General features: G+C 34.5%; 2 protein-coding genes and 1 long non-coding RNA gene across 4 annotated transcripts; 1 reads left to right on the forward strand and 2 right to left on the reverse strand.

The window, feature by feature from the left end:
- Positions 1-34: 34 nt before the first annotated feature.
- Positions 35-5,524, reverse strand: LOC133203949 (uncharacterized). Of its 2 annotated transcripts, none has more exons than XM_061339744.1 (5): positions 5,344-5,524; positions 3,209-3,786; positions 2,507-2,876; positions 1,765-2,270; positions 35-1,664 (listed from the first exon to the last, which is right to left on the reverse strand). In XM_061339744.1, exons 1-5 carry the CDS (start codon positions 5,498-5,500, stop codon positions 636-638), a joined length of 2,640 nt encoding a protein of 879 aa, XP_061195728.1. In that variant the 5' UTR covers positions 5,501-5,524; the 3' UTR covers positions 35-635. The 2 variants fall into 2 exon arrangements, with proteins under 2 accessions (XP_061195728.1, XP_061195727.1); XM_061339743.1 differs by lacking the exon at positions 5,344-5,524 and adding an exon at positions 4,735-4,974.
- Positions 5,525-6,418: 894 nt separating this feature from the next.
- On the forward strand, positions 6,419-13,356 carry LOC133203836 (protein TFG-like). The gene is made up of 8 exons (XM_061339626.1): positions 6,419-6,521; positions 8,840-9,023; positions 9,346-9,429; positions 9,573-9,740; positions 10,028-10,189; positions 10,382-10,630; positions 11,096-11,505; positions 11,873-13,356. Exons 2-8 carry the CDS (start codon positions 8,852-8,854, stop codon positions 12,038-12,040), a joined length of 1,413 nt encoding a protein of 470 aa, XP_061195610.1. The 5' UTR covers positions 6,419-6,521; positions 8,840-8,851; the 3' UTR covers positions 12,041-13,356.
- Positions 13,357-16,210: 2,854 nt separating this feature from the next.
- On the reverse strand, positions 16,211-18,156 carry LOC133204089 (uncharacterized). Its single transcript, XR_009723544.1, has 2 exons — positions 18,029-18,156; positions 16,211-16,714 (listed from the first exon to the last, which is right to left on the reverse strand). It is a non-coding gene; the product is annotated as an uncharacterized LOC133204089 (long non-coding RNA).
- Between the last annotated feature and the right edge of the window lie 400 nt (positions 18,157-18,556).

The raw sequence follows: 18,556 nt of genomic DNA on the forward strand, positions 1-18,556 counted from the left end.
CCCATGGGCCTCTTGTTTCATATGTTCTTATTATTTATTTTTTTACCCAATTGATATTAAAGCTACTGTGAGCAAAATTAGTCCTGGTATATATTGTACAGAAATCTTCAGAAAAATTTGAAAATTTTTCTAAACCGGTGAAGTCAAACGGCATGTATTTAAAAAAATGAATTTTTTTGTACATTTATCCTTGATAACGGTCTGTCATACTGATTTAGTGTATGATCAAATGATATTTTGCTCATGATAGTTTACCTTTTTGGCATTACACAACTAGTGTATAGTCTTTTTTAAGCTGAAGTTCACAATAGTATTAACTATCTACTCTAGATATTTAATATTTATAATAGTTTTTTAAATAATTTTAAACACTTTGTACTGTATTTATGATTTTATTTGACAGGTGCAGTTAACTTGTAGCCTTTGATATTTTTTCACTCATGTATTATTTGTTTTAGAAATGCTTGAAAGTGTTTGTGTGATATTTGTATCAATATTATATATGGATTTGTTGATGTGTTCATTAAAATTTTAACTAGAGAACACATTTTCTTATTGACTGAATGACAGCATATTTGGTAGAATACATATTTTTTGTGTTACATGTACACATGCATATTTGATTTAGCACTACACTATACAGTAGGTTCATCATGGTCATCAAACAAATGGGTAAACACGTCTATTTCCCCAGCTGAGGCCACACTAACAGACTCCTTAACAGATAAGCTGGAGTCAGACTGAATGGCAGCCCCTGATGAAGTCTGTGTATCAGAATGTATTGAAATCTCTTCTCCAGAATTCTGTTTCATAAATGGCTTAGGATCATTGGGTGAATTATCAGTCCATTTGTCAGTGTCATCAGCTGTAAGGTTATCTGTCCTGACTTCTGCCTTTGGTTGGTTAATTGGCTGTCCAATTGTTACTTCTGGTATTGCACATAACACAGGGGACCTAATTGTTGCTCTTGGGGAAGGACCTGATGTGGAGGGTTCTTGTTGGCTTAGGATCTGTGGGGGAGATGTTGGGGACAAAACTTTCTTGGTAAAGGCCATTGCTGAATCCATTTGGTCTGAATGTATCTCGGATGTATCCACTGGAACATTACTAATGTTAGATTTATCCAACAGATCTGCCACTGCTCTTGTGTTTTGTTGAGGGGATATACTTGGAATATTTATACAAGGGGTATCATTCCTTTCTTGTGGTAATTTAATAATGTTCCTTTGCATTGGGCTATGTGTCTGTGATCCAGTAGCCCTTTCTTGTGGTGATGTTATGATCCCAATGTTCTGTTGTAATGGACTTGTTGCCTGCTGTCCCATAGCTATATCTTTTGGAGAGGTGGGGATCCCTGTGCTCTGCTGTATTGGACTATGTGCCTGCATTCCCAAAGCCATTTCTTTTGGAGACGTGGCAATCCCTGAATTTTGTTGTATTGGACTATGTCCTTGAGCACCTGGTGAAACTATGTATTCAGACAGATTTCTGGAATGGAATGACTGAGCATTCTGTAGAAAACTTTGAGAACTGAACATGGATGGTGGGTTACTTATGGAATCTGTGGCATTAGGTGCTCTTGGCTCCCAGTGGCTGATTGTCAGTCCACCAGGAATTGACATGATGCTGATCATTTTCTGTGGCTGAATGTCCATAACTGTGGGCTGAATTTGTGACAAAAAAGTATTTTCAGAATTTATAGAAAACATCATATGTCAAAACAGAAATGGAAAATAAACTCATTGAAATACAAATTCAACCAACCTGAACCATTTCACTACGAGATTTGGCGCCCCATCTTTCATTCTGCGCTGCTTCAGCTTTTGATTGCGGATTACCGTTTGCCAGCATCTCAGAAATTAGGCGAGCATTCTCCTGTAACATGGTAATGGCCTCCTTAAGATCTTGTGGAACATACTGAATATTGTCTGGTAAGGTAGAAGTTCCTTGGTCGCGAAATCGTCTGCTGCGAGATTTCCCGCCGGCGGGAAAATGAAGTTGTATCTGATCTATATCGATAGTGCCATCCTTTCCAACGGACTTGGATCGTCTCTCTTGCACACGTCTTGCTTCGTCTATCAGGTCGTCTGCGAAGTCGTATTGTTCTTGATCAGAGCACTCCATGTCACTAACCACTACCATGGCGTTTTCTGAGCGTGATGTCCGCTGTGCCCAAGGAATGAAGAACAAGATTATTGCACCAGTGATAACAGGAATTCCGGCGCAGTGGAAGGCTACATTATAGGACCCTAAGGCGTCAAATAGGGCACCTGTTGTACATTTAAAGTGAAGTATTAGACTCATTATTATACGTTCAAATTCTCTTCTGTTTCTGAGCAGAAACCAAAATTTTTATCCAAGATACAGGATAACTTCGAAACATACATATTTTTGAATTTTAAAAGCTTTCTTCATTATGCAGCATGACGTGAAATAAAAGTCTTTCAATTAACTTATTTTATAGTAAGTACTATACGTTTACACTACCAACATTTCGCTGACATACCAGCAACTGGTGGACCAAGGGTGAAGGTTACAGAACTTGTGCCAATCAGAAACCCCCAGGCAGTTACTGAATTCTCTCCTGCCATCAGGGATACCGTCAGCACAGGTAGGAGGACAACGTAACATCCGTCCACTAAACCAACGACAACTACGTAAAAGATGATCCCGATAAAGGAGCGGATCATTGGGAGCATCATCACAGCTGTTCCGGTGACCACCATCGACAGCTGGTGCATGTGAAGTCTGTTCAGGACGCCCAGACCCACTATTTTTCCAAACATGACACGGCCAATGGCTGTGGTGATTCCCAATACCATTATTAACATTGAGCCTTTCTCTGGGGGAATACCGATGTCTTGTGCGTACGAAACCTGTACAAATTGAATGACAAGTTTAAGTGCTTGGGATATTACATATATCGTTGAAGTTTTAAAAAATACAAGTAATTGAACGTTTGTTTTGATGCATAAAAATGTAATTTTGTTTGTCCTTGGAGCAATTAATCTTGAAAGAGCTAACTTTTCTTGTGTATGGAATGCTTGCTAGATCGAAGTACATCCTACATTGTTGCAGTTTCATTCTTAATGAATTTTACAGCTGTAGCCAACTGCATCTTTTCGTCCTTACATTTAATCAAGTCTTAAAAGATTAATAAAAGTATTTTAAAGAATTTCAATGTATAACCTTTTTTTTCAATATTTACCAAATGAACATAGGGGATATAGTAGCCAAACATAACGCATGTTACAGCACAAGTCCACACGACGAAGACTCGGTTCTTCCAGAGTTTCAGCTCCTGCATAAGTTTCCTGGCGGGGGACTGTTTGATGGACTCCAATGGTGTCTCCTGTTCAGATGACGGCAAAGGTCTAATCAGACAACAGCATATTGCACTGAAAAGGCAAGTGCCAGAGAAACAGCGGAATGTGTTTCTCCAACCAATGGCGTCAATAAGGGTCTGGGAAACTGGTGCCATGATTAAGGTCCCGATACTGCTTCCAGCAGTCATAAGACCCACAGCTAGTGTCATGTGTTTGTCAAAGAACTTTGGGGCTATGGTCATCGTTGGACTGACGGACATGCAAGTTCCGATCCCATACAAGACCGAGAAGGAGCCAAACATTTGGTTTAAATGGGTCACGAATGAAGAGAGGAAGACAGCAACGGCGCAGAGAAGTCCGCCCGCAATCATCACAACACGGTGTCCAAAACGGTTCACCAGGATACTGGCTACTGGTCCAAAGGTCATAGATAGTCCATAGGCCACGGAACCAATCCATGCTGTAAAAGAATCAAACATCAAGAAAATCACTCAGTATAAGAAAATGTCGAGAATATTGGGCTTTTAGTAATCTTTTACTATATACGTGAATTATAGCCAGATACTCACTGGCAATTGCAAATTGTTTTCATTAGTAGTACTATATAGTATGTGCGTAGAACTTTTCAGCTCTGATATGCCGTCATTTGTTTAACGTACAAGTCAATGTACATGCACCTCCAAATCCCGTATTAATCAAAAATTATTGTTCGAATTTATACATTTATATGTTTTTTTAAAATAAGTTTTATTAGTAACCAATCTGATGCATTATTACCTCTTCATTATTTTTTTTAATCAATATCAGCGAAATATTTGGTGGGGGGGGGGGGGTCTGAATTGTGCAGGGAGTCGATTTGATTACAAAGTTTTCTGTAGCAATTTTAAAACATCTGAATTAATTCACATATTTCAACAATTTCAAGAAAATAAACAAAGCACTGTGATCTGTGAAGTGTCGATCAAAATATAGAATTGTATGAAAGTGTTTTCATATGAAGATTAGGATGAAGGTATTTTCTTAACAAATTGCAAGATGGACAAGTTCATGAAATTGGAACATCATCTTACCAGCTTGAAGTCTATCTGAAAAGAATTTAATCCCCCACCCCCACCCCCCGAATGATTCGCTGTATACTATAAGTAGTGCCACGGGGCCGATTTTGGGCCGATTTCATTGAACTGAATTATGGTCATGTATTTCCTATACTTTTATTCAACATGAATAATTGTTTAACCTATGCTCCTTGCACCATGTACCTATGACGTTACTATTTTATAGCACTCTTTTGGCAACTCCAACATTTACTTTGGCAGTGAAAGGGTTGAACACGATGAGTTTACAGTGGTATTTTAAACAAACTTTTTTGTCTTAAACTTTTACATAAGAAATACTAGTATTATCTTACCAGCAGTTTCTGTTGATGATTTTATGTCTTTCACGAAAGCGACGAGAAAAAATCCCCAAGAATGAAGAACTCCGACAATAAAAGCTCTATTTAACAGCAAAGCAAAACAAATTAAAAAAGACTGCCAGCTGTCTTTTCTGAATTCTCGAGTCATACATGTAACTTCAATATTTTCTGATTCCTGATCGTCATTGTCAGATAAAAGACCTTTGTCCCCTTTTGCCATTTTCAAAAAAGTAGCTTTATAATTTTTAGCGCGAATTTTGACGTTCCCTCTTTGACAACGTAACAACGTTACTAGAATAATGACGTAACTGAAGCATTTTTTTCAGTATTGAGAACATCGTTCTTTCTTGCGAAAGATGATATACATTGACATACGGGGGGGGGGGGGGGGGTCCAAATGTAGTGATTTTAATTTATAAACTGAAATTGAAGTCACAGTTTAATTTTACAAATATGCTTCCGGTAAGAAAAAAAATTAAAAAATGAATTTACAGACATGTACTAACTTCCATCAATATACCCAGTAGACTCTTAAGAACTTTCATTATCTGTTATATATGATATAGGAAGTATTTTCTTAAGATTGTCAACTGTGATACAAACCTACATTAGCTCTGGAGGTATTATATTCCCGTATGAACACAATGAAAAATACACCAAAAACGAACAGGAGACTTGGAATGAGCATTTGTACCACGACAACGACGGCGCAAACAATCCATGACATTTTGCTGTCTTTGTCAGACACGGCTAGTGGCATCACTTCGGACCGTGTGCCCCTTTCCTCTGGTTGAGATTGGTGATGCTCTTTTGGAGATGTCATTCACTAACATGCATTTTTCTTATAGATTTCTGGCAATCTATCTGTCCACGTTGGTTCAGCATATAGATGTACAAACACGTAAGTATTCCATGTGTTTTACGTTGATGACGTCACAATTGATTTCGTTCTTTGCTACGCCATTTATTGTAGAAAGGAATTGTACATTGAAAAAAAAATTCAGGTAAAAAATTATTTTCTGTACTTTAAATTGGGGGGATAGGTGGAAATTGATAATTTTAGATATTTTTTGGCATATTATAGTGTACTGTAGTGTAAAACACTTTGTTTTCGTCATAGCTTATGTTCCTCCGGGGGGTGCTAAACATGTCCAGTAAGTAAGTAGAGAAAAAAAAATCGATCCTATCAATATTTGAGTACAAAAAAAACTACTAAAGAATAATATGCAGTATTAAGATAAATAATGAAAAGGCGAAACCAAAATCAAACACCAGAAAGAAAAGACATTGGGGTGCCCCCCCCCCCCCCCCCCCCCGTTTTAAAAAAGACAAAAGTAAGTAAACGATATACAAATAATAGAAGTTACTGTGTTTTTGAACATTAAAATCTTATCTTAAAATGAAAATCCAAGCAAGCCTATAAATGATGTTTATGTACAGGTTCCGCCCCTTTTTCAGTTTGAGGAACATGCAATAATACATGTAGATCCGCGCCCCCGGAGATGGATAAAAAATAATTATGCATTAAATATAATTATAGGCATAATAATTGACCGATCATAAGTGAAAAAAAAAAATTACCAAATAAAAAAATACAATCTTATAATTAATAACGAAAGGTAAAGCAGATCTTGATTTATTTTTAAATAAATGAGAGTTTTGTTGTGTTTTAAGCGGCCCTCGCCATTGCAAGTTTCCGGATGATGTAAGCGACAAATCGCCACATCTGACTGTCAGAAGATCGACTCAGACAAATCCTTGACGTAAATCGTCAGAAAGAGGTGAGCAAGTAAAAAGATATGGACTGTATTGTAGATTTTGATATTTCACAGATTCAATTATTAAGCCACCGGCTTAATTTTTATGGCATCTCTACTCGAACCAAGCCTGTACATTGCATACATTAGTGGCGTCTTCGAATTTCCTCGAAAGAATATTACGAAATTTGTTTGTTTGATATCATATATGATTTAAAGCTTCTTTCTGAATAAAGAATGGGCTTTATTTAGCTACGTAATCTTATTCTTTAAGGAATTATAAAGAAAAGTAAATACAAAGAGAGAAACGTCAGTTATTGTCGGGACTCTTTCTACCAAGTATACAATATTGTGAAAATTCTTCAATCTGAATATTGAATAATAAGAATATTTAGCTAAACCTTGAACAAGTAACCACACTTTTAAATACATAGAATGGAATATGCTTTTTAAAAACTTACTTTATCTTGGTTTAAGGAATCCTAAATCATTTTTTGATTTTTATAGACATGCCGAGATTTTGATTTTAGCATAATTTTTATGATTTGTCACTAAATTACACCATTATGTTTTCAATACTAAAATTACAACTTTGTACAAAATTAGGATCTATAGATAACTTTTTCTGTCAGAAGTTTAGTTAGAATATTACTCTTTCAACCACACAGAATGGTTTTCATCATTCTGGTAAGCACCACTGATCAAGTGCTGATGAATATTTGAGACTAATGTGTGAATATCTGGTGAAAAATTGCTATAGGGTCTTGTAACTTTACTAAGTAAATCAACCTTAAGTTGACCAGCCTTCATCTCCATTGACTAAAGTCGTCTCAGCAGTTTGAAGCATGTGCTATATTAATAAAATAAACTCCAAATAGTTATGACTGTTTTTCATCATTATTAAAAAAAAATGATGAATTTTTGTTATTATTAAAAATCAAATTTATGACATAGAAATCACCATTTTTAAAAATGATGATTTTCAGTCTCACCCATGACTAATATAAATTAATTGGAACTTGATCCAGTCTGAACTCCCAATCAGCATGGTCAGAGAACATTGCTGCTCCTAACACATATGAAGGAAAAAAACCCACTTCCTTTGTTTTGGTAGTGAGCATTTCAGTTTCTAAGTATTGTTAATTTCTACACTATGTGATGAAATATCATCAGATAAACATGTTGATGACAAATAGTTGTATGGTCACAAGTTAAATTTTTAGCTCACCTGAGCTGAAACCTCAAGTACATGTAAGCTTTTCTGATCACATTTTGTCTGCAGTCAGTCTGTCCATCTGTCTGTCTAGCTGTCTGTCTGTCCGTCTGTAAACTTTTCACATTTTTGACTTCTTCTCCAGAATCACTAGGCCAATTTCAACCAAACTTGCCACAAAGCATTCTTGGGTGAAGGGAAATAAAGTTTGTTCAAATGAAGGGCCACGCCCTCATTCAAGGGAAGATAATTCAGAAATACTGAAAATTCGGTGGCATGTGTTAAAAATCTTCTCAAGAACTATTGGGCCCAAAAAGTTGAAACTTATAGGAAACCTTCTTTACATAGTGTCAATTCAACACTCAAATCATGACCCCTGGGAATAGGGTGGGGCCACAATGGGGGATCAATTTTTTTAATTGGAATATATATAGTAAAAAACTTGAAAAATCTTCTCAAGAATAGCAAACTATGTTTAGTCATATTGATATGGAAGTATTGATATGGAAGCATTCTCAGGTAGTGTAGATCCAAGTTTGTTCAAATTATGATCCCCTGGGGATAGGGAGGGGCCTGAATGTGGGAACAAAGTTTTACAAAGGAATATATAGGAAAAAACTTGAAAAATGTTCTTCTCAAGAATAGCAAATCCATGTTTAGTCATATTGATATGGAAGCATTCTTGGGTAGTGTAGAATCAAGTTTGTTCAAATGATGACCCAAGGGGGTAGGTATGGGCCTAAATGGGGGATCAAAGTTTTACAAAGGAATATTTATATATAAAATTTAAGCCCCCCCCCCTTCTTCCCCCTGTCAACTTTTCAATATTGTAGTGATTTATGCTTTTTCCTAGCCACTGTGCTAAGGTGAGCAGTGTGGTCTATGGCCATTGGGCCTCTTGTTTTATAAACCATGATAACCCAAATGAAGTTCGTAAGAGGACACATATATATGTTGCCTGCATAGTATGGCAGATACTACTCACACATAATGTTTTTCTGTGTTACTTTATGGAAGAAGTCATACTTACTTTTAAAATGACATGTCTTAAGAAATCTGTAGATTCTGCAGGTACTTTTCTGTTTTAACACTGTAACAGTGACATTTTTTCTTATGTGCTCATATGCAGATAGAAAACAGAATGGACTTGAGTGGGAAGTTAATTATAAAAGTCCAGCTAGGCGATGACATCAGGAGGATCCCAATACACAATGAAGACATTACCTATGATGAGTTAGTGCTGATGATGCAGAGAGTCTTTAGAGGAAAATTAAACAATGATGATGACATTTTAATCAAATATAAAGATGAAGGTAGAGTAACTTAACTGTAAAATTAATGGATTTATTTTGACTGTTACAAACTGAATTTTGTTCCGGATTTGATTGATTAACAATTGTAGTAAACTTAAATGCATAATCTAAAGGTACGGTAACTGAAATTTATGTGCACCTGCAGCTGGCATATGATATGATAATGATTAAACTTTTAATCTCTGTTGTTTAAATTCCAAGATTGTTTTTTTTTATATGCTCCTATAAATATTGAATTTTTAAAATCAGTCTGAGAGTTTATTCTGATACATGTATTTAGTCTAATATCAAAATTAACAGTTTTTTTTGTGGATGTCTGCAGATCAAGATCTGGTAACCATTTTTGATGATTCTGATCTGTCCTTTGCAATACAGTGCAGCAGAATTCTTAAAATAACCTTATTTGGTAAGTATCAGAGATTTTTGTAGTTACCTTTATTGAGGAAAAATTTGTTATGTAATGAGTTGTCAAATTTATATGAAATATAAAAGAATTAAAAGATGGACAAACACATGATGAAAAGGTTATGCAATATTTTTTTGTTTCAGTAAATGGACATAGTCTGACAGCCGCAGGAAATGCCCCCCAGCTGTCTACTGTAAGGAGGGAACTTAGACATATACGAGACAGAGTCACACAGCTCCTGGATCAACTAGAGGTGGGGGAACAGGAAATCACCAGCTCTGTGGACAGCAAAAGGGCACCTGCTGCTAAAGGTAGATAACTGGGCATTAAAGTTATGAATGCACACCTTTTAAAAGAAATTCATTTCATATAAAGATGTTTAGGAAAAAAGGAAGATTTTTTTTTCCTTTATAACATGCATAAAACAGCCTTATGCAGTTTCAGGAAAATTTATTAGTATTATGCATGGGTTTGAAAAAGGAATTGTCATGGTTTTGATACCATGTATAAATAACTGAACTTAGAGAGATGGGTGTAGTACATCTTCAGTTTTGTCAAAGCCATATAACTATGTCAGTGGACGATTTCTTCTGTTTAGATGAACCGATGGTTGTGTCAGAGAACAATCGTCGGGTAGAGCATCCCACCTCTAGTCAGCCCCGAGATGTCTCCCACAGTAAGGAGTTTGATCCATACTCCAGCCAAAAGTCAGTGGAGGAAAACAACCCCAGTAAAGTTATGTCCTCTTTTGGAATGAGTGGTAAGAATTCAACAGTCTCAGTATTTTCATTCTAAATGCAAAAGATTTTTTTTTTCAGGTATTAATTATTTTGACAATTAAGTGTGGTTAGGGTAAACATTACTCATTCATTCATAAACTGATAATTTAAAAATTGTTATAATACTTTATTTCTTGCTAATTCTGATTCTGAATAACACATTCTCAATATAGGACAAGAGAGATCTGGAACCCCAGACAGTATTTCTAGTATAGGCTCATCCACAAACCAGAAACACAATATCCAACCCTCCCCCTCCCCTGCAACGCCAGTCTCCCACCCCTCAGCTTTCGTCTCCCCACAGCCAGTCCAGAGCCAGCCTCGGGTCATTACCCCACAGCAACACCCTGGTCAGCCAAACTTTAGCCAGCAACCCACTGGTTACCAGGGACAGCAACCAGGTTATGGCCAGCAGGCCCCAGGTATAATGCTCTAATCTAGGGGAAGTTAGTCTTGTTCTATTCATTTGCATGAATTTTCTAATTTTTGTATAAATTGTTATATATTGGGTATCAAAAGATTCAAGATAAGAATGGTTAGGAATAGATTATTTAAAAATTGATTTTGAACAACGAAAAATGTACCATAATATAGTAATTCTAATCTATCCATGCATAAAAAAGTAAATGATTAAGTTAGTGGTGCAGTTTGTTTGTTTAATTTACATAAGATGTTTACCCTCTTTTACACTCACTGAAAAATATGATACTGTATATGTTTGGTTTATTGCTTTGCTCCAGTCTACATAAACACATAGTTATCTTACCTGTAGAAGTAATAAGAAGTAAAACTATGAATTCCATTTTTAAGCCCCCCCCCCCCCCCAAAAAAAATTCTATATAGAAATGCACATTTCAAATATTCATTGAGCATTCATGTTTACTCAGGTTTCCCTGGTGGATCCCAACAACCCACTCCCCCACCCCAATCTGGTGCACAGCAGAGACCCTTTCAGAGCCCTGCTACCTCTCAGCCTGACAGACAACCCAGCCCCATGACTCATGGAATGTCTCCTGGCCAACCCTCACAGGGCATGGCACCAGGTCAGTCAGGGCAAGGCATGCCTCAAGGCCAACCAGGAATGCCTCAAGGGCAGCCAGGAATGCCCCAAGGCCAACAGCAGGGCATGTCTCATGGGCCACCACAATCACAGGGGGTACCTCCAGGACAGCCAGGATTCCCTCCACAACAAGGAGCTGGTAACTATGGTTATGGACAGTATGGAGGACAAGGCATGCCTCAGCCTGGTCAAGGCCAAATGCCTCCGACATCAGCAGCACAGTGGAATCAACAACAGGTAACATAGAGTTTCTACATTATCTATGGATAGTCCATACCCTTCTTTAATTAATTTAATTAAAAGTGTTTCCTGTATTATTGTACAATGTACCAGAAGTATGCATTCATGTCAGATGGCTCTCATATTGTAATAGATTTACACTTGTTACTGGAGTCAAGAATCACATTCTCCTTAATGTATAACGATGGTATTGTAAAATTAAAAAACTTATCATCATTATTAATTGCAACACATTTTCTTAATTGACAAATTCTTATCAATCCCTTTTAAGTTTTAATGTTGTAAGTTTATGTGACTATAGTAATACTATAAGGAAAGTGAAAACTTCATTTATTTAATAAGAATTACTGAATTGTTTGTTCAGGGAATGTATCAAGGAGGATATGCAGGTCAGCCACAGCCAGGAGGTGCCCCACCCAGCAGTGCTGGACCCACCCCAGGGGGTCAGTCTAATCCCTACTCCAGAGGAGGAGGGCCAGGAGGATTTGGTGGTTACCCCAAACCAGCCCAGGGCTATCCTGGGTATAAGTAATGAAAAAGACATTTTAAAGAAATTTTAAAGTCCTGTTAATGTTCGTAATATATTTGCTTTAAATTTGTGGTAGCTCTGTCAAAGTAAAATATTTATTCTGCAAAGTTTCTGTTTTTATTAAGTGCAATACTAACTTCAAAAACGAATAAATTTGAATTGTCAAACACATCCATTTAATTCACTTTATAAACTCTCAAGCCAATTCAAACAGTGATTGAATTAAACATTCTTTGACATTGAAGCTGATGAAAACATTATGCTATGTATTTTTTTATTGATTTATTGTATAGTATCATGAATATATTTATGCATTGAATTGTTTATTTGAAAGATTTATGAATGCCATGTTAGTATTGGTAAAAGAGAACTGTATTGTGAGTGTGTTATTTTAATCAAGATCTGTTAAAATGATAATTCATCATGAAGTGATGTATATGTACATATTTTAATTGTACATGTAAGCATTAGTTGGTTGTGTTTTGTAAGACTGAATGCTTGCTTGAAATGAGAAGTTTATACCCATATCATATCACATTGCATGATTAAGTGGTTATAGATAAATGTTATAAAAGTAGAATTACTCATCCATTTTATTATTATTATTTTTTTTTTTGTCAGTTGGTAAATTTATAATGAAGACCATTTTTAAATTGTAATGTCACAGAATGAGAGCAAAGGATTGAAATCAGTTATGGTTAAACCATATTTTCAGACCACAAGAAAAGACATCATTAAATTTTTAACCATTATAAATCTATCAATTGTGAAATCAGCCCAAGACCAAGTTGCTTATAGGATTTCAATATTTTAAAAAAATCATACTTAAAGCTTTTGAATAAGTGAGCTGCTTGCTTCACAGCTACATCTATACCACTTTCCTTTAATTTATATAGATTACATGTAAATACATAGATATATTTTGAAATTTGCATTTAGATCTTTTCTGTTAATAGATATTTAAGATATTGCTATTTTTTTTTTTTGAATTTATATTTGTTGCAGAAATTCAAGAGTTTGTGATGTTTTTGTCAAACACAAATATACAAATGGCAAATTAGAGGAAAAATATTGCAATATTTGGTTAGATTACTGAATAAATTCATTAATAGAAATTGTACAACAAATTTCAAGTAACTTGTTTGTGAATCTAAGCATGATTCCATGCTTATGAATCCAAGTGACAATATGATAGTGAAAATATGATTATAAGCATTTCTTGTAATCCCATTATACCTGATGTGTATCATATGAAATATCACTACAATATCTGTAACAGAATGTGATGTTTTAAATAAATACCTTTTTTTTGTTATGAATACTTTTAGTTGCCTTTTTCTGCCCAATTACAAATGTATGATAACTTCTGCTGTGGTACAAAATTACTTTTAAAACAAGAGACATGCAGTACATGTATCTGAAAATTGTATTCATTATTCATGCATTGCAATTTAGAACGTACATGTAGCTTATACACTATGGTTTCCTTTGTGAAAAGTTTTTTTAGTTCACCTGAGCAGAGGGCTTAAGTGAGATTTTACATTAAGTTTACTTCAGTGTTGGATGCGTCGCGGGTTCGAATCCCACTGCGGGATGTGGAGACTGGTCCTTCGGATGAGACCGAGGTCCCATGTCGCAGTACAGGTGCTGGCATGAAAAAAGATTTCTCACTGCTCAATGGCCCTGAGTGCCAAGTATAGGTAAAAAATTTGCAGCTCACCACCAGCAAGTCGTGGCATCTCCATATGAGTGAAAATTTCTCGAGAGGGACGTTAAACAACAATCAATCAATCTTAGATGAGATATCAAAGAAAATTTTGTTATAATTCAGATTTAATTTTTCACCTTCATATTTGTCGCACCATAGGCATTTGGCTCTCCCTGTTCACCCATCTTCTTTTTTAGAAAAATATTCATCGTTTAGTGACATGCATTTCGAATAGTCAATGCAAGAGGTACCACTAAAAAAAACATAGATACTGTCATAAGAATCTAAAATCTGTTATGAAGGAGTTTTTGAAAAGAGGGTTTTTGTGTAAAAAGATTGTTTTAATGTTTCAAATATTATGTGGCTATTGTGTAAAAGGAGTTTTGGGAACCAGATTTTTGTAGAAAGACGTCCTCTTTCTGTCCAATAAGCCTCCCCGTTGAAAATTTATTACAGCATCTTTCATATTCCCAAAAGATGATATGGCTACTGCGTTAAATGTAAGAGGAGTTGTGAGAATCAGGCTTTTGTAGAAAAAAAAAAAGTTTTTCAACCCTTCATCAGACCCTTAGGATAAATATAAAAAGTATCATCTACAGGAAACTTTCAATCATGTTTGGCTGCAGCATAAAATGTAAGAAGAGTTTTCCGAAGAAGATTGTGTGACAGGTGGATGGATGGATATACCGTGGTGATCTGACTTGAATGTGGTATATATTAGATGCCAAAAAGAACAAGAAAGAAAGCTTTGATCTTTTTTCTGACTTCAATGCTGAAGAATCCTTGATTCGTCATTAATTTAACCACTTTGAATTGCATACTCTAAAATTTGCCCACTTCTGCATAAGAGCTAGTGTAGCTGGGAAAGAATTTCTACTCTGTTACCTTATTTTATTAATTGACTTTGAAGGGAAGTTTTGTATCACAGTTACTTTTTGGCATTCCCGGATAAATAACCGCTGTTATATTATATTTGCTCATAACCTTTACCTTGTGACCCTTCAATTGAACATTTGTTTGTCCAAAGCAGTTTAAAAGTTATATATTATAAGTATTCACATTAAAAACTAGGCTTCCTTCTACAGAATATGGCAAGGTTTCTAAAATTTACGATGCAATCATCAGTTTTCTTTGTGGTTAGATCATGAATGCACAATTATTAAATATACATGATTTCAAAATCTGTCTTAGACAAACAGATTTCTATGAAGCAAGGTTTCCAACTGCCAATGTAGAATCTGACAACTTTTCTGGATATCTTTCAATCCAGGCATAAACATGCATGTACACGCACAAGTCTATTTTACAAGTATATCTTACAATTATATCCGTTCTTTGATTATTTGATATTTTAACTTTATTTATAGGAATTCCAAAATCTTGTACAATGAATATTTTTGTAATTTTGCATATAAATACGCTCGTATGTTTTACTTTAATTTATAGCAGTTTACGTTTCCTTCTTATTCATTGTGTGAACACCATCATAACCAGTTGAAGCTTAAATTGTTATGTGTTAGTAATAAACCATTGTCATGGTCAAATTTGACATATTGTTATTACAATTAAAAGCAGAATTATTCTTTGTGGAAAAGACTTTTTTCAATTGATAACATTTATCCACGAAATAAGTCCCTTACGAAAATTTTATACGGTTATATATACACTACAATATCGTTTTAGATCACAAATCAACGAAATTTATTCTCAGATATTTACATTCACTGAATATTACTTTCTTTATTTCTTATAAAAACCATTGCCGTTAATCAGTCAGTAAACAACACTAAGCAAGCCACCATCATAGATTTCTTAAGCAACGGCTGTTCCATCAATTATGCATACAAGGACATACACATCTATAATACAATATATATTTAACATATTTAATTTACTTTGAATGTTTTTTTTTTATAAAGATATAAATATAAACAATAAAATGTCTTTTTTTTTTGTTAGTACGGGATTTAACGTTGCAGCTATTGCAGAAAAAAAATCAGATAACCCACTTACGCGGGTTATGTATTTTTTCTGCAACAGCTGCGACATTAATTGCCGTACTAACAACCAAAGAAAGCATTTTATTGTTTAAATAAATTTCTCAAGTATTACATAATTATTATAATAAAGTTATAAAACTCACTTGAATATAAAATGTTGTGAAGGATAGTTAATATATGTATACCTAACATTATTATTGTATTACCGGACTGTGTTAAATGCATGCGCATAATTATGTTTGTACATGTATTTATTCTCAAGTCTATATTTTTCTCCAGTTCTTTTTCTCAGAAGGAATTAGGTAGATGACTAAGTTTTCTCTCTTCTCTGTTTTAAAAGCAATATGATGTGATATTTATGTTACCTTTGTTGCTTTTTGCATGGAACTCGGAAACACAATGCCTTGTATCTTCTTCAATCGGCAATCAGTAATGCGTTTTCCAGACATTACTCATAAAACTCAGCAATTCAAATTCATTTTATTCTTTGAACTTTTTGGGAACATTTTATTCATTAGTGCTACAATTATGCTATTTTAAAACCAGAGAATGACCATCTGCCAAACTGTTCATTGCTATAAGCAGAACCTTGTCCGTTCCAGGCACTTGATATTTTGATGGCATCGTCCTTTTCCAGGTTCAATATAACAAATCCTGTGGATGTTCCATCATCTCCCTGTTTTTCAGTATCAGCATGAACAGTCCCCTTTATTATATCATTGTGCAGTATATGAGTCGCTATTTCCCCGAAGGCACCCTTGGTTCCCGCAACATGTTGCCCAGCAGCCACAAGAGTCCAGAAAAATAGATACACCCCGGACCGCGGGGCAGTGAAGGTTCCTGTTTTCTTGCTGTATCCATGTCCGTTGTTGGTCACTACTACATCATAGATAAATGTCCTTCCTGCAGGTGGGAGTGCAAAGTTCTTCTAGATGAATGAGTAAAAAGACACAGTGGTTTTGTCTTGCTCTGAGGGAAAAATTGACATTATACATGTAACACAGCAATTCAAATATTCAGAGAAATGCTTATGGAATGTAGAATTCCATTTGATGAGGAAAACCAGTTATAATTAAGCAAAGTGAAGAAGATATATCGTGGTACGATACCGACTTCGATGAAAACATAAGGATGCAAGTTAAATAAAAATCTCTCCCTCTTTCTCCTTCTTCTATTCGTGTTTCGAATCTCGACGAATATTCGTCCTTTGTCTCCATAAAGGTCTAATTTGTTTTTGTTGTTTTTTTTTTTGTTGTTTTTTTTTTTAAATCAAATATGTACAGCATGAAGATAATTGATCACAGTTCTGTATTATTTGTGATAGCTTTTTTCAAAGAATTATGCAGCAAGGCTTTTATCTATGGTGAATTCATTGTCTTGATATGAAGAAATTTATGCATTTTTCCTTAAAGGTCAACATCTAGTAAATGAAAGGTGCCTACAGATTTCAATTTGATAAATGAATTCCTGTTATGATGGTTTTTTACCACCACTTAGTAAATTAAGGGTGTATCGGGGCATATTTTTTTTAGGTACATGTAATCAAAATGATTAAAAATTTTAACTCTCATTTCAACGAAAAATGAAGGATAAGTCGTTTTTTTTTTCTTATCTGACAAAGAAAAGGTATCCAGATTTTCTCAGAAAACGATAATTTATATATGTTCTTGACCTCTTCTTTAAAAATATATTGAATTGTGTATACGTATCGGGATTACATTTCATGTCAAACTGAATTCCATGGAGATGGTTTATTTTCCACATATAATTCAATTGTAGACGTAAAGTACGGGCAAAAATAAGTTTAAATTAATTTTGACTTTATATAATGAATCTAGCACTAAAAAAATATAAAACTCATTCACTAGATCTTGATCTCAAGCACATTTTTTTTTCTAAATAATAGTTAAAAATCTAATAAATGCATTAAAAACTAACTTTTCCAATTATATCTCAACGACAACCCCTTCCCTTCGAAATTTAGCATGTATTTATTGTTAAAATATTTCAGAGCTACGCGTATGGAATTGTCACAATCGGTAAATCATGTTTTGCTCTGATTTCCAGCATGATATGATTGCTAGGTCTATATCTACAATGTATATATATATATATATATATATATATATATATATATATATATATATATATATATATATATATATATATATATATATATATATATATATATATATATATATATATATATTAAAATCAAATTTCTTCAATCATATTTTGTCATAATTAAACCTGACGGCCAACGAGTCAAAATATTAAACTAACCTGTTCTGCAATCATTTCTTCCACAGCTACCTTCCGAATATGACTTACAGCTGTTAGCTACAGAAGGGGAAACAAGCAAAATGGGTGGAACAGCAAAGAGAAGTACTCGTCTTACTTTCATGTCGATTTGTAAGTGATAGCAGTGATATTAAAAAAAATGTTAAAAAGTGGTTTCTTATATATACTTTGTCGCTTGAATTTTTATGAGGAGAGCATCTGTTCCAAAGAGTTGTTTTTCAATTTACAAGTGCACGCGATAAAACAATTAGACTGAACTAAAGTACATGGGATTTATTGAGACTGAGTTATATTGTTATCACCATTTTAATATCTTATCGATTTAACAAAAATATGTGTAATACTTTTTTTTCCCAAAAGTAACATCGTCAACAATATAAGAAATTTTTTTCCTTCGAGATCAATGATTATACATTTGGTATTCTTTAGAGTAGAATGATGAAAGTTGTAATGCAAAATGTGAAGATAACGAACAGGGACCAAAAAAATATCTATGAACAATACAAATTT

The sequence above is a fragment of the Saccostrea echinata genome, unplaced genomic scaffold, assembly GCF_033153115.1.
Source record: "Saccostrea echinata isolate AGI-Se365-2 ecotype Australia unplaced genomic scaffold, CSIRO_AGI_Sech_v1 ptg000052l, whole genome shotgun sequence".
Taxonomy (NCBI): domain Eukaryota; kingdom Metazoa; phylum Mollusca; class Bivalvia; order Ostreida; family Ostreidae; genus Saccostrea; species Saccostrea echinata.